We start from the raw sequence: 13,584 nt of genomic DNA on the forward strand, positions 1-13,584 counted from the left end.
TTGATGACGTCACTACGTTCATCACATGGTCTGTCACATGATCCATCACCATAGTGATGGATCATGTGACGGACCATACAGTGTAGAAATAATACAATCTACACTACAACTAACCCAAACCTGAACTTCTGTGAAGAAGTTCGGGTCTGGGTACCACAGTCAGTTTTTTATCACGCGCGTGCAAAACACATTGCACCCGCACGATAAAAACTGAACATCAGAACGCAATCGCAGTCAAAACTGACTGCAATTGCGTTCCTACTCGCGCGGGTTTGCCGCAATGCACCGAGACGCATCCGGACACGCTCGTCTGCAAGGGGCCTAAGCTTTTATTTAGGGTACTTTCACACTGGCGTTTATTCTTTTCCGGCATAGAGTTCCGTCTTAGGGCTCAATACCGGAAAAGAACTGATCAGGCATATCCCCATGCATTCTGAATGGAGAGCAATCCATTCAGGATGCATCAGGATGTCTTCAGTTCAGTCTTTTTGACTTTTCAGGACAGAGATAATACCGCAGCATGCTGCAGTTTTATCTCAGTCCAAAATTCCGGAACACTTGCCGGAATGCCGGATCCGGCATTAAAAATACCGCAATGCTGGAGCCGTCCTTCTGGTCTGCGCATGCGTCTACAAATGCTGTCCGTTTGCATGCACATTGCCGGATCCAGCAGGCAGTTCCGGCGACTGAACTGCTTGCCGGATCACTCTGCCGCAAGTGTGAAAGTAGCCTTAGATGAAATTGCAAAAGTATACAGATCCTACAGAATATTTTTCGGGGGACAACCCCTTTGACATTTTTAACTGTATTCCATTATACATTGATTCAGCTGAACAGCCTCCTATATAACATAAAAGCTTCCACAAACGGTTAGCCTGACATCAGTGTATTACTCAGAGATGCATACAATGGAGGACATGTGAGGCAACAATAAAATATCACTTCATTTGTTCAAGTCGTCTGGATATTTCTGCAATACTCTAGAGCCCCTGATTCATCGTTTCTATGTCAACAGTAAATCATACAAAGTTACTTCATTAAGGACATGATAGATGGACATAGTCACCTAATATCCAGTTCAGAGCAACTCCAAAGCATGTTGCCTTGGAGATCTTGCCAATTCATTCTTTTGTTTTGTCACTTTTTTGTATATTGTATATCTACCTATCAGTTTGAAAGGATAAGACGATAAGATGATTCTTTTTTTATTGTAAATGGAAGAGTTTTAACATTTTCTTTTATTTAAAGGAATATATTGTTCCCAGTACATTTTAAATCACATTTTGGTATAATGAAGTCAGGGGCTATTCACATGACTGTATTTTTCTTCTGTTTGTTAGCGTTTTTACAGTCGATATAGTTATACCTTACGGAGCTAAGCTGCAGTGTAAAGCAGGACAAACAATGTGTCTCTACATCAGTGCATGAAGCTGACACAGAGACACTTGCTGTACCTGAGTGCACGGAACAGGGCATGGCGGCATTACATTGTGTCCGTGACTTAGAGGGGGAAGATTCAGGTTCATCTGCAGAGCTGAGAGAGCTCAGTACTGGAAATGAAGGGTTCACTTCACACCCAAAACACATATGACTGACAGTACAGTCACTTCTCACCTAAAGTCATGATTTCTGCTGAAGTCACTCTCATCATCCTCTACACTGTCACTTGCAAGTTTCTTGCAGTGGAATTAAATACTGACTCTCGAGGCTTTGCAAGCACTGCTAATGCTGATTGGCCAGCCCAGCGCCCAGCAGCGAGACAACGTAGAGTGCTAGTCAGGACTCCAGCGGGTGCAGCGCTAGCCACTGATGATGTGCTGAGTAAAGGGGGACTCCGAGGACAGAACACAGGAAGCAGGGAGCTGGAAAGCAGAGCCTGAGCCCCGGACAGGGACTCAAGACAGGAGTGAGAATTAGGTGTAATTAGGAGGCGGGGCTTTTTGTCCAAGACCAGGCCCCCTTACCCCAGGGGCCCCATAACAGCTGTGTGGTCTGCCTCCATTGGAGGTACACCACTGACTGTACCTCTTAATTTTATTTTAATTTTTTTCAGTAGAATCTGTATATGGCCCCATGCACACAATCATATCCATTTTGTGGTCTTCAAGTTGCGGAGCCGCCAAAAATATTGATGTGATTGCATCCAGATTTTTTTTTGCAGACCCGTTGACTTCATCAATGGGTATGTGGTCCAGGGATAGTTTATATCAATACAACACTTTTACCTATCCACAGAATCTGGGACCACCACTGATCATGAGAACTGGATCCTGTGTCCCAGTAGCGTAACTAGAGTTCTATGGGCCCCAGGGCAAACTATGAATTGGGGCCCCTCACCCCATTAACCTGCAACCCCATTACCCTGCCCCCTCCCTCCGCCACCCAGACTATATATATTTCACTTGGCCCCCACCCAGACTGTATATATCACTTGGCCCCCACCCAGACTGTATATATTTCATTTGCCCCTCGGACTGTATATATTTCATTTTGACTCCTGTATATAATTGAATGATTTGATTCCCCTGCCCCCTTCTCACTCTGTATAGATTTTATTTATTTGTGTCCCCCTCTTATATGGCTGGTGCGGGCCCCCTTTTCTAAATTCAGTTCATAGGGCCACAACCAGGTGCCCCCGCCAGGCTGCCACCCTCTCTGTATAGATTTTCTTTTCTTTTTGTGCCCCTCCCCCCAGCCCTTTCTAAATTCAATTCATAGTGAAAAATAAATAAATAAATACTTACCTCTGCTCTGCTCTGCTCTGCGTTCGGTCGTCCTGTCTCACTGGCAGCATCATCATGTCTTCCCACAAGACCCGTGACCTCTAGCGCCGGGTCTCGCCGACATTAATAGGCAAAGCAAAGCGGAGGGGGACTGGGCTGGCTATAAGCACTTGCGGGGCCCCCCCTATCGGGCCCGGTCGCACCCTCTGCAACCACGATCGTTACGCCCCTGCTGTGTCCCCTTATGAATGAAGTGGCAGGTCGAGTGTGCACATAGCTACTCTGTTCACTCTCTATAGGACTACTGGAGATAGCCGAGTACCATGCTTATCTATTTCCAGAAGTCCCTTAGACATTGAATGAAGCAGAAGGGAACATGGTTGACCTACCATTCCATTTCTTTGGTGAATCTCATGATCATGGGGGACCCAGCAGTCCCCACCGATCAGATACTTATCCCCTATCCTGTAGGTCGGGGATAAAAAAAATAAACTGAGCTGTAAAACCAAGAAAGGCCATCACTATCTGATCAGCAAGGGTCCGACACCCTGCACCCATCCTGTTTATTATGAAGATTCATAAAAAGGCTCAGACACACCACTATTTAATATACACTGACTTCTTTATTAACTGCAAGGTATCAAATGTACAGTAGATGTTCTCATTAGAAGTCAGGGCACTGGTCTTAAATGTGGCCCTGTTAATGATGGGCCTTCGACTCAGGAAGAGTCGGGCCTTCAGCACTCAGGAGAGGAAAAAACCCCAGTGGAGGAAAACATCTAGGGAACCATGGCTGAAGGATTGCCTTTGAACCAGGGATGGGCAAACTGTGGCTCTCCAGCTGTTGTAAAACTACAACTCCCAGTATGCCCAGTCTGCCTACAGCTATCAGCCTACAGCAGGGCATGATGGGATTTGTAGTTTTACAACAGCTGGAGAGCCGCAGTTTGCCCATCACTCTCCTAGGCGATGGAAGAAAAACGATGGCACGTGACAAGGATGGTCGATTTTTCCTTAAATCAATGGTGAATGTCAAGTGCATTGACGTCTGCAGAGACCAAGCCTGAAATCTGCCTTTTGATGCAGCAGGAAATTCACTTCTTTGGTGAATACATCGGACTGCGGAAAGTCTGATAGATGACAAGTCCAGTGGTGAATGCAGAGCCCGAGCCCGGAATTTGCCTCTTAATGCAGTAGGAAACTCACATCTTTCGTGAATACATCTGTCTGCGGAAAGTCAGGTGAATGTCAAGTCCAGTGGTTATTGCAGAGACCAAGCCTGGACCTCCTATACACAATGCAGCTAAGCTGCAGTGACTGATCATATAGCACAATGAACTGTACAAGTCAATGGTGTTATTCACACATCTTTTTTTTCATCTGTGTGCCCAATCAGAGAAACAGAAATATAGCTTGTGAAGTATCTAAACTAAGTCCTTCCTCTTTTCTTTTCTCTCTGCTGATCGTGTGCATGTTTTTTCTTCCTACACAGGCAGATATGCTGGCCAGTAAACTAGTGCCACTCAACAATATTGATTGGCAATTGTAAACTTGCATTCACAATATCATATTATATGGGGGTGAACAATTGGTTATATGATCATTTAAGGGGTTCTCCGAGAATGTTTTAAAATGGCCACCCAGCAGTCTGTCCTAAAATGTGAGCAGGGCTGGTCGCCTCCACTTGCAGAGCTGTCGAGGGGGTTGAGTGAGCAAGGCCTCACTACACATTACGCTCTGGCACTTGCATATACTACACATTGGTGAGAGTTCCTGTCAGGCTGCTCAGCCATGATGGCATATCATAGGCAGGATCACATCATTACCATTATTGTAGAGCAGTGCAGGGAGGCCTCCCTCTCCCCACTAGGCAGCTCTGCAAGTGGTAGAAACCAGTCCTGCTCACATTACAGGGCCGGTACAGTCAATAAATAATCAGCCTGCGCTCAAGACATCAGGGAACACATAAAATATTAGATACACAAATGGTGGATGATATTCCATAAAACAGTTTATAAGAAAGATTAAAATGCAAACCTATTATAAAAATAAAAAGCACAATACAAATTGAGCTCCACTGATAATCTCTACACCTGTTATAGAAATTTCAATTGTAGATGAAATATGACCCTCCATTGTCCCTTTCACTCCTTTCAAAAAGTGACCCTTAATAATACTTAAAGGTAATATTAGACATTAATCCAGGACAAAAGGGTTCTACATGTTGTTAATAACTGTTGGTATCCTGTATGCTGTGTTAGTTACAGCAACTTATAGTGTAGTAGATATGGATAATAAAATATCGGTGGTAAAATGTCCCATATAAAAACAGCAATATAGCCCACACAAATACAGATCATGTGCCGCTTTGTATAAATGTTGCTCCAGTTTAATTTGTAAATGTAGAGCTGAACTGTTCAAGTTTTCAAGTTAAGGGGTCATGCACACGAATGTATTTTCTTTACGTGTCCGTTCCGTTTTGTTTTTTTGCGGACCGTTTGTGAAACCATTAATTTCAATGGGTCCGCAAAAAAAGTTAAAGTTACTCCGTGTGCATTCCATTTCCGTATATACGTATTTCCGTTCAGCAAAAAAATAGAACATGTCCTATTATTGTCCGCATTACGGACACCACTTCACCACTGGACTTGTCATCTATCAGACTTTCCGCAGTCCGATGTATTCACCAAAGAAGTGAATTTCCTGCTGCATCAAAAGGACAGGACTGTTCTATTAGGGACCAGGGGTTCCGTTCCGCAAAATATGTAATGCACATGGATGTCATCCGTATTTTTTGCAGATCAGTGTTTTGCGGACCGCAAAATACATACGGTTGTGTGTATGAGCCCTAAAGCTGTATATGGATGATCCACTGATGTGGAGCACTTACTGTACCTGTCGCCTTCACTGGCTCCTGGCTGTTCAGCTAGATAGACTGCGCATGCGTGGGGCTTCTGAACATGCGGTATTATTTACAACGATTTCTCAACAAAACAGCTGATATACAGTCCTAGACATGTTTCAGGGATCCATTCCCGGCAATCCTCTTTAATCTGCATAGCATTTCATTTGTAGGCAACACATCCCCAGTTGACATGGTGAGATGTGCTGCCAAAAAATTAGCATTTTAACGGCACATAAAAGATGCGTTTACTCGACAAACACGCGTTTGCTGGTTTGTCGCATGATCAGCAACATTTTCAGATGGAGCAGTGATTAGGTGGATAAATGTTCATAGGTGTAAAAGGGCCTTAGCTGCACTGTTGTTTGACATGGGTCTGCAAATCACCATTTTGTTGTTATTGTCCCTGATATGCAGAGCAATTTAAGCGCTCATTCGGACGACTGTATATTTTTGTCCACATCAGTTCCGCAATTTTGCAGAACGGATGCGGACCCATTTACTCCAATGGGGCTGCAAAAGATGCTGCATCCATACTTCCATTCCATGGCCCCGAAAAAAAGATAGAACATGCCCTATTCTTGTCTGCAAAGCATTTCTATCATAGGGCTGGCCGTTCCATTCTGTAAAATGCGGAAGGCACACGGCCGGTATCCGTGTTTTGCGGATCCGCAATTTGCGGACCACGAAACAGATACAGTCATCTGAATGAGCCCCAAAAAGATATTAAGAAAATAACATAGCATTTAAATTTTCTAATATCCAGTGTCCCAATAGACACAACCCAAATATTGATTATTTATTTACCAAGGTAAGGACACAGTCATTCCTTTTGTCCTCAGAAGCTGTCATCTTTCTCGCAAGATCTGTATATAAAACTGTATAAATAACATGGCCATCAGATCGCCCAGTATACATGTTGATTTTCCATAGGTCACCAGAATATGTACATTCATCAGTTTGACAGCTAAAGCTTTCTGCAATTTGGAGCTGCTGATGTGCAACATGCATTATAAAGTATTGATGGCACATAGGAGAAATATTAAGCATATTTATAGCGGGTATATTTTACACATGGGTCGGTGTAGACATTCATATTCTCCTCAACTCCATTGACATTGCTCTCTGTATCTTACCTTCCTTTTAGAGCCTACCATTGATGTATTTCAACCATCAAACCGAGATGACTTTGGACTAGGGATTCAGTTAAAGAAGTAAGTATGATATTCAGATTGGAAGTTTCAAAGAGAAGACATTGATAAAAAATAAATGTATTTCATCCTTTTTATCCCATATCAGTCATTTTAAGCCCATTAATTGATTTTTTGCAAAATTTCACTTTCCAGCCTTTTCTGTAACTTAATCCTCGATTCTTCTACCTCAGTTATTGTACTTCTCATCTTTGATTCCAGGATCTTGTCCCTCTTCTCGTCTCATCAATGGCGGTATCTCAGTAATGAAGTTTTACGTTCACAGCAGGAAAGAAGGCTGCGGTGGCTTAGAGTCAGTGGTAGCATTAAGAGATTTCGGGCTGGACTAAGCATCTTCTCTCCAGTACCCAAGTAACTACCTATATTGAACACTATTATTTTATCTCACATCAGTCTCCCTCCTGTGCCCAATATGAATATTCTTTGTTGTCAGCTTATTTGTATAATGTCTAACTTCCTGCCATTAGGAAGTAACTCAGATACACTTGAAATCAGGACATGCAGGGGGTCCAGACAGCTAGCATCCAGAGCCTGGATTTGGACCATGGTTCACCAGCTGAGTACCCCTGGCACAGAATATACTGATCAATCTCCATGGAAAGACAGCAAAACTGAGCGATAGTTAACCTGTAACGAGCAAGTCACCAAACAATGGGCATAGAATGTGGTCCTGGGTAATATAGGACTGGGTCATGACACGAGGTCACCAGGGCTACTAGAACAAATTAGTCACATGGTGATCCAAATTCTAACATTTACCTGAAATCCCTCAACAGCTCACATTTTTGTAATTTCTGTTTAGTGAATTACCCTTTTTGGTCATTGTTTTTGCTACATGCACACACTATATTGGCTGAAGCTTTTTTTTCCTCTTACTTCTTGGGATATCTCTCAATTGTTTGACAACATTATTTTTTCTCATAATATGCAATGATTTATTTTCTGGTGATCAAGAATGTGGTAGACTGACTGTTTTGTTCCTCTGTCCCTCTGTGTTTTCTCTGCCTTAGGCCTCGTGCACACGACTGTGTCCGTTTTGTGGTCCACAAACCGTGGATCCACCCAACACGGATGTAGTCCATGTGCCATCTGCATTTTTGGAGGACTTCAATGGTTCCATGGTCTGCATTTTCGGCATATAGTCTATTTTTTGCAGAACGGACATACGGATGTGGAAAGCACACAGATGATCCACATGCTTTCTACATTCATATGTCTATTCCGTAAAAAGACAGAAAACGTCCTATACTTGGCTGCACAATGCAGACCATGGACCCATTGAAGCCAATAGGTCAGCAAAAAATATAGATCTAACACGGATGGTATCCGCAATTTGTGGACTTCAAAATACATACGGTCATGTGCATCGGGCCTTTTTCCTCAGTGCCTATCTATTGCAGGTCTCCCAGTTTCCCTGGAGTCCAGGATTCCGCAGTCCGGAGTAGTTTAACAGGCTCAGACCTTAGAAGTGGTCTTGCGGGGGCAGATCTCCGTGTCCCCCGTATCATGAATAGATCAGTCTCCTGTACTTTACGAAACCCTAAATCAGAACTGTATGGGAGTCATACAACCACAACACAGGTAAGACTTTTAAGTCTTTCTAAGGAAATGTACCCCGATATTCTGAAGTTTAACTATTAAACCAACATAAGATTTCTGTGTAGAAAATATATATAATTAGTTAACAAGGATGTTTTTTTTAATGATTAAAGACCTATATTATTTTATAACAATACAATTAAGAGAAAGCAAAGGTAGACACCATACAAGATAACAAAAGTGCCACACTGAATTAGTGTAATGGTAGGGTAATATGCTTGATATCAATCATGCAATAACTACATGGAGATTGTGTGTTCTTGAGTTGGTGTGGCTTAAGACATCTGGTTTCCTTCCATCAAATCCTTACAATGCACATACATAACACTGGTAGAGATTTTAAATTCCTTATTGAGAGCATTTGTCAAATGGAGAGCAAGTTATGTAAGGATCTTCTGAGCACTCATGCACAGGTATTTAGGACAAAGAGATGGGGCACTCAGTACAATGGCATTATTATATTCTGATAAGTGTTAAAATATTGGGTAGTCAAAGCTCCCAGTCTATATAGTATATTCTGGTATATATTCTGGTCTACAATATAACAGCAGCTGCCTTAAAATGCATAATACATGGAGAAAAAGTACGGTATATTCTATGTTTAGTCTGGTCCCTTTGTAAAGATTGCAGTGCTCTATTTCATATTACTCATTCCAACCTCTTGGTGGTGGCTTGGGATTCTACACAGACATGTATAATTTGTTTCATATTAATCCAATCATTCCCTGCAGGTCAGCGGGCATTGTAAGACGGTTCCTACTCTGGAGTACGGATTTTTGGTGCAGGTGAGCAAATATTTTAAATAGTCCATGGAATTTAAATGCTCATTATTTTGCTGACCTGCATTCATTCATGAACAAGTTATGTTCTCATTCTCTTTTCATTACTTTTTTTTTATGCAATCTTTTTTTTTTTCAATAAAAAAGTACACAATCGAAGGAAAGTAAAGCTCTTATGGGCACGCAGGCCGAATGAGAATTAGGTTGTACACGCTATTGACAATACATAGCTGGTGTAGTCAAATTCCACATCATGTCAAAGGTAGAAAGAGGTCAGATTAAAAAAATAAAAATAAACCTTCAATAATATCAAACAGCTAATGAACTCGGCTTATTAATCAAGACTATGATAATGGCTATCACGGATCAGAAAGCCAGCAAAATGCAATATAAAAATGTAAAATATAAAAAAAAAAAAAAAAGGAAGGAGGGGGGGTGGAAGGAAGTCTATGAAGGGGGAGAGGAAAAGGCTAGGGTAGGAATGAAGCAGTTATAAGGAACGAGCCCAACCAGCTCCCGAGTAAAGTACAAGTTTGATTAAGTTTCCCTAAGCCAGGTGGGGAAGTCTGATCCGGCCTTAAATCTAGTCCAGGGGTCCCACAGGCACCTCGGCCCTTTCTGTGTTCTCAGAAGTTAAGGTCTCCATTCCCTCCAAAATGTCCACCTCTGTCAGCTATTCTTTAATAGACCTCCAATGTCTGGGGAGAACTGTGCGTGCAGCAGAGAGAAAATGACGCAGGACGTCTCGTTTGATAGCCGACACAGGTCCCGGTAGGAGAGAAAGGAGAGCAATCTGTGGAGTTGGTGTTAGTTGTTTGCCTGTTACTTGTTGGTAAACTTCAAAAATATGTCGCCAGAAAGGTTGGATAAGAGGGCAGGACCACCAGATATGAATCATGTTTTCTACCTCTGAGTTGCAACGCAAGCAGACTTCTGAAACCTCGGGGTAGTGGGAGTGTAGAACGGATGGACATCTATACCATCTGTTCAGAATCTTGTAGTTCTTCTCCTGGGCAGCGCAGGCTATAGACATTTTGTGGGAGAGCATGAAAATATTTATCCGGTCTAATTCTGTGAGAGCCATGCCAAGTTCTTACTCCCAAGCCACAACAAAGGTCAGTGTATCTCTTGCCAACCTGCGCAATAACATACCATATAGAAGAGATATCAAGTGAACCGGTGGGGCAGCTTGTTAAAGAAGCCCTTCAAAATCTGAGATTTAGGAACAAGCCCCTGTGGGAAGAGTGAATGTAAGTATTTGCGATTCTAGCCAAGCCAGGGCTCTTCCGTGGCAGTTCCCCTGTATGGAGGAGAAATAGGGAATATGAAAGTTCTTTGTCATGATTTGGTAGCAACATGGGGAGGCAGAGGCAGCCCATCCCAGAAAGGTGTCCCTACCTATGGCCAGGCGAAAACTCTATTCATTACTTTTAAAATTTTTTAAATTTTGTGTCTCATGGTTGTTTCCCTTCTATAGATAATGAAGTATGCAGAACAGCGGCTACCCACTCTGAATGAGTATTGTGTAGTGTGTGATGAACAGCATGTCTTCCAGAATGCATCTATGCTCAAGGTTAGTCAATTTTGGTATGATAAATGTGATTAGTGGGTATCTTGCTGGATTTATAATTTTTCCTCTATTGATCTTTTTTCCATATTCGCCAACTTATATCCTACAGCCAGCGGTGTGTACAAGAGAGCTCTGCGTCTTCTCTTTTTACACTCTGGGAGTGATGTCAGGGGCTGCTGAAGAAGTGGCTACAGGAGCTGAGGTAAATCTAAAACCATAATACGTAGTATGACTGCCTAGCGTGAAGGCCATAGGCCAAGACCATCAGACAGGCCAGCAGTGAATAGCAAGGAAGGAAGACACTGGCTCCGTTGGGAGAACTTGATGGGATTACCTGAAAATTGGTTCTGTGATTCATTTGTGATTTTAACAGCGGTAGCTGGAGAACTAGGCCGGGCTATCCAAATCCCTCTCCTGTTTATGCTTGTATCACTGTAAAGGTTTTCACACACGCTGTTTTTTCATTTCTGGTTTCATGTAGGTTGTGGGTCTGCTGGTTGCCATGTGTCGAGCTGCCCTTGAGTCACCGAGGAAGAGTATTATATTTGAGCCATACCCTTCAGTAGTGGATCCTAATGATCCCAAAACACTGGCCTTTAACCCTAAGGTAAAAAAAATGTTTTATATCATATAACTTCTAAAGATAATATCTTCAAATTAGATTTTGCAAATAAAAAAATGCCATGACAATCGCAGCTTGTTCTGTATTTGTCCAATTTTCCTGCTAGATTCATCCATTTAAATGATCTGTGGAACACCAGACTTGATCTGTATATGATCTGTTTTAAACTTTGTCCACGTTCACAGTCCAGAATTTGGATGAGTTTCCAATCATCTGTCTGACAGAGGTCTCTGGGTCCTTTTACAAATGTTTTGATTGACAATATAGCATTTCATACTCCGATGCTCTCCCCTGCCCTGTGCTGTATCTCGCAGGGCAAGGGCTTTTTCAGTTACTTTAGTACACTGATAGGCGGAGGTTTCCGCCCAGCATTGTTTCTGGTGATGTCACTGGCTCTGATGGGTTTTTTTTAGCTAAAGCCCGCCCATTAGTGCCAGTGACGTCACCGGGCTAACTGCTAGGTGGAAGCCTCCGCCTAGCAGTCCCCATGGAGAGCATGGATCATCACTGGAGCTCCAAAAAATGCCTTTGCCCTGCACAATTCAGCTCAGGGCAAAGGAGAGCATCTGAGCATTTCCAGGCAACCACTTTAAGTTTGTATCATGTAATGAAATGACATGCACCAGGAGTTTTATAGTACTTCATAATATCAAAAACAAAATGACGTTTGAAAATTGAACTGCAATTAAAGAGGATTTATCAAATCCAAGTCTGGATTTACATATTAACAACCTGTAGGCATATAGACACACAAGTCTTAAACCTTCTAGCGGTGAAATAAAACACTAAAAATATCAAAAAAAATCATATTTGAAATAAAATAATAGGATTAATTTGCTACTATATAGTGTGGCTGGTCCATGGTTGTCTAATGATATCTTACGCTGACCTTGTTCCCAATAACCCTTTAATTTGTAATTTTGTAATTTATTGATCCAGCTATAGAGTGTGGTTTAACTAGGCTTCCTTAATGCAACAGGACAATTTATTGTGGCACATCTTCTAAGATACATTAGTCTAGTACACATTGCGTTATTGTCTGCCTCTAAGAATCAAATTATTAAGAAATACGACACACCTCCGCTGACGAGCAGGCGATTGCCGGGAAGGAATGCTTCCCTCCCAACCTTTCTGCACTGGTCTTGATATCACCTGCTCTGCCAGAGAATGCTCCTAATTTTTGATAAGGTGCATAGTGCACCTATATATATGTGCCTGGTATATTTATAGTGCCCCACCTGTAGTACCAGTATATAATGCTCCTCCATCTTCCCCTGTAGTGCCAGTATATAATGCTCCTCCTTCTGTAGTGCCAGTATATATATAATGCCCCTGTAGTACCAGTATATAATACTCCTCCATTCACCCCTGTAGTGCCAGTATTTAATGCCCCCAACCCTGCCATAGTGCTAGCATATACGGTATATAACGCCCCTGTAGTGCCAGTATATAATGCTCCTCCGCCCTCCCCCACTGTGCCAGTGTATATATATATATATATATATATATATACAGTACAGACCAAAGGTTTGGACACACCTTCTCATTCAAAGAGTTTTCTTTATTTTCATGACTATGAAGGCATCAAAACTATGAATTAACACATGTGGAATTATATACATAACAAACAAGTGTGAAACAACTGAAAATATGTCATATTCTAGGTTCTTCAAAGTAGCCACCTTTTGCTTTGATTACTGCTTTGCACACTCTTGGCATTCTCTTGATGAGCTTCAAGAGGTAGTCCCCTGAAATGGTCTTCCAACAGTCTTGAAGGAGTTCCCAGAGATGCTTAGCACTTGTTGGCCCTTTTGCCTTCACTCTGCGGTCCAGCTCACCCCAAACCATCTCGATTGGGTTCAGGTCCGGTGACTGTGGAGGCCAGGTCATCTGGCGCAGCACCCCATCACTCTCCTTCATGGTCAAATAGCCCTTACTTTCAAAGTTTTCCCAATTTTTCGGCTGACTGACTGACCTTCATTTCTTAAAGTAATGATGGCCACTCGTTTTTCTTTACTTAGCTGCTTTTTTCTTGCCATAATACAAATTCTAACAGTCTATTCAGTAGGACTATCAGCTGTGTATCCACCTGACTTCTCCTCAACGCAACTGATGGTCCCAACCCCATTTATAAGGTAAGAAATCTCACTTATTAAACCTGACAGGGCACGCCTGTGA

The 13,584-nt window shown here is 42.3% G+C and overlaps 1 protein-coding gene across 3 annotated transcripts in view; it reads left to right on the forward strand.

Annotated features, from left to right (window-relative positions):
* The window catches only part of PARP6 (poly(ADP-ribose) polymerase family member 6), a 98,878-nt gene that overhangs the window by 43,940 nt on the left and 41,354 nt on the right, over positions 1-13,584 (forward strand). For all 3 annotated transcript variants that reach the window (XM_040415761.1, XM_040415763.1, XM_040415762.1), the window contains 7 exons: positions 6,773-6,839; positions 7,038-7,187; positions 8,237-8,417; positions 9,167-9,220; positions 10,692-10,787; positions 10,894-10,986; positions 11,266-11,391. In XM_040415761.1, coding sequence (XP_040271695.1) covers positions 6,773-6,839; positions 7,038-7,187; positions 8,237-8,417; positions 9,167-9,220; positions 10,692-10,787; positions 10,894-10,986; positions 11,266-11,391 — 767 coding nt within the window. The remainder of the gene's footprint in view (positions 1-6,772; positions 6,840-7,037; positions 7,188-8,236; positions 8,418-9,166; positions 9,221-10,691; positions 10,788-10,893; positions 10,987-11,265; positions 11,392-13,584) is intronic.

This window comes from Bufo bufo, chromosome 1, assembly GCF_905171765.1.
Source record: "Bufo bufo chromosome 1, aBufBuf1.1, whole genome shotgun sequence".
NCBI lineage: Eukaryota > Metazoa > Chordata > Amphibia > Anura > Bufonidae > Bufo > Bufo bufo.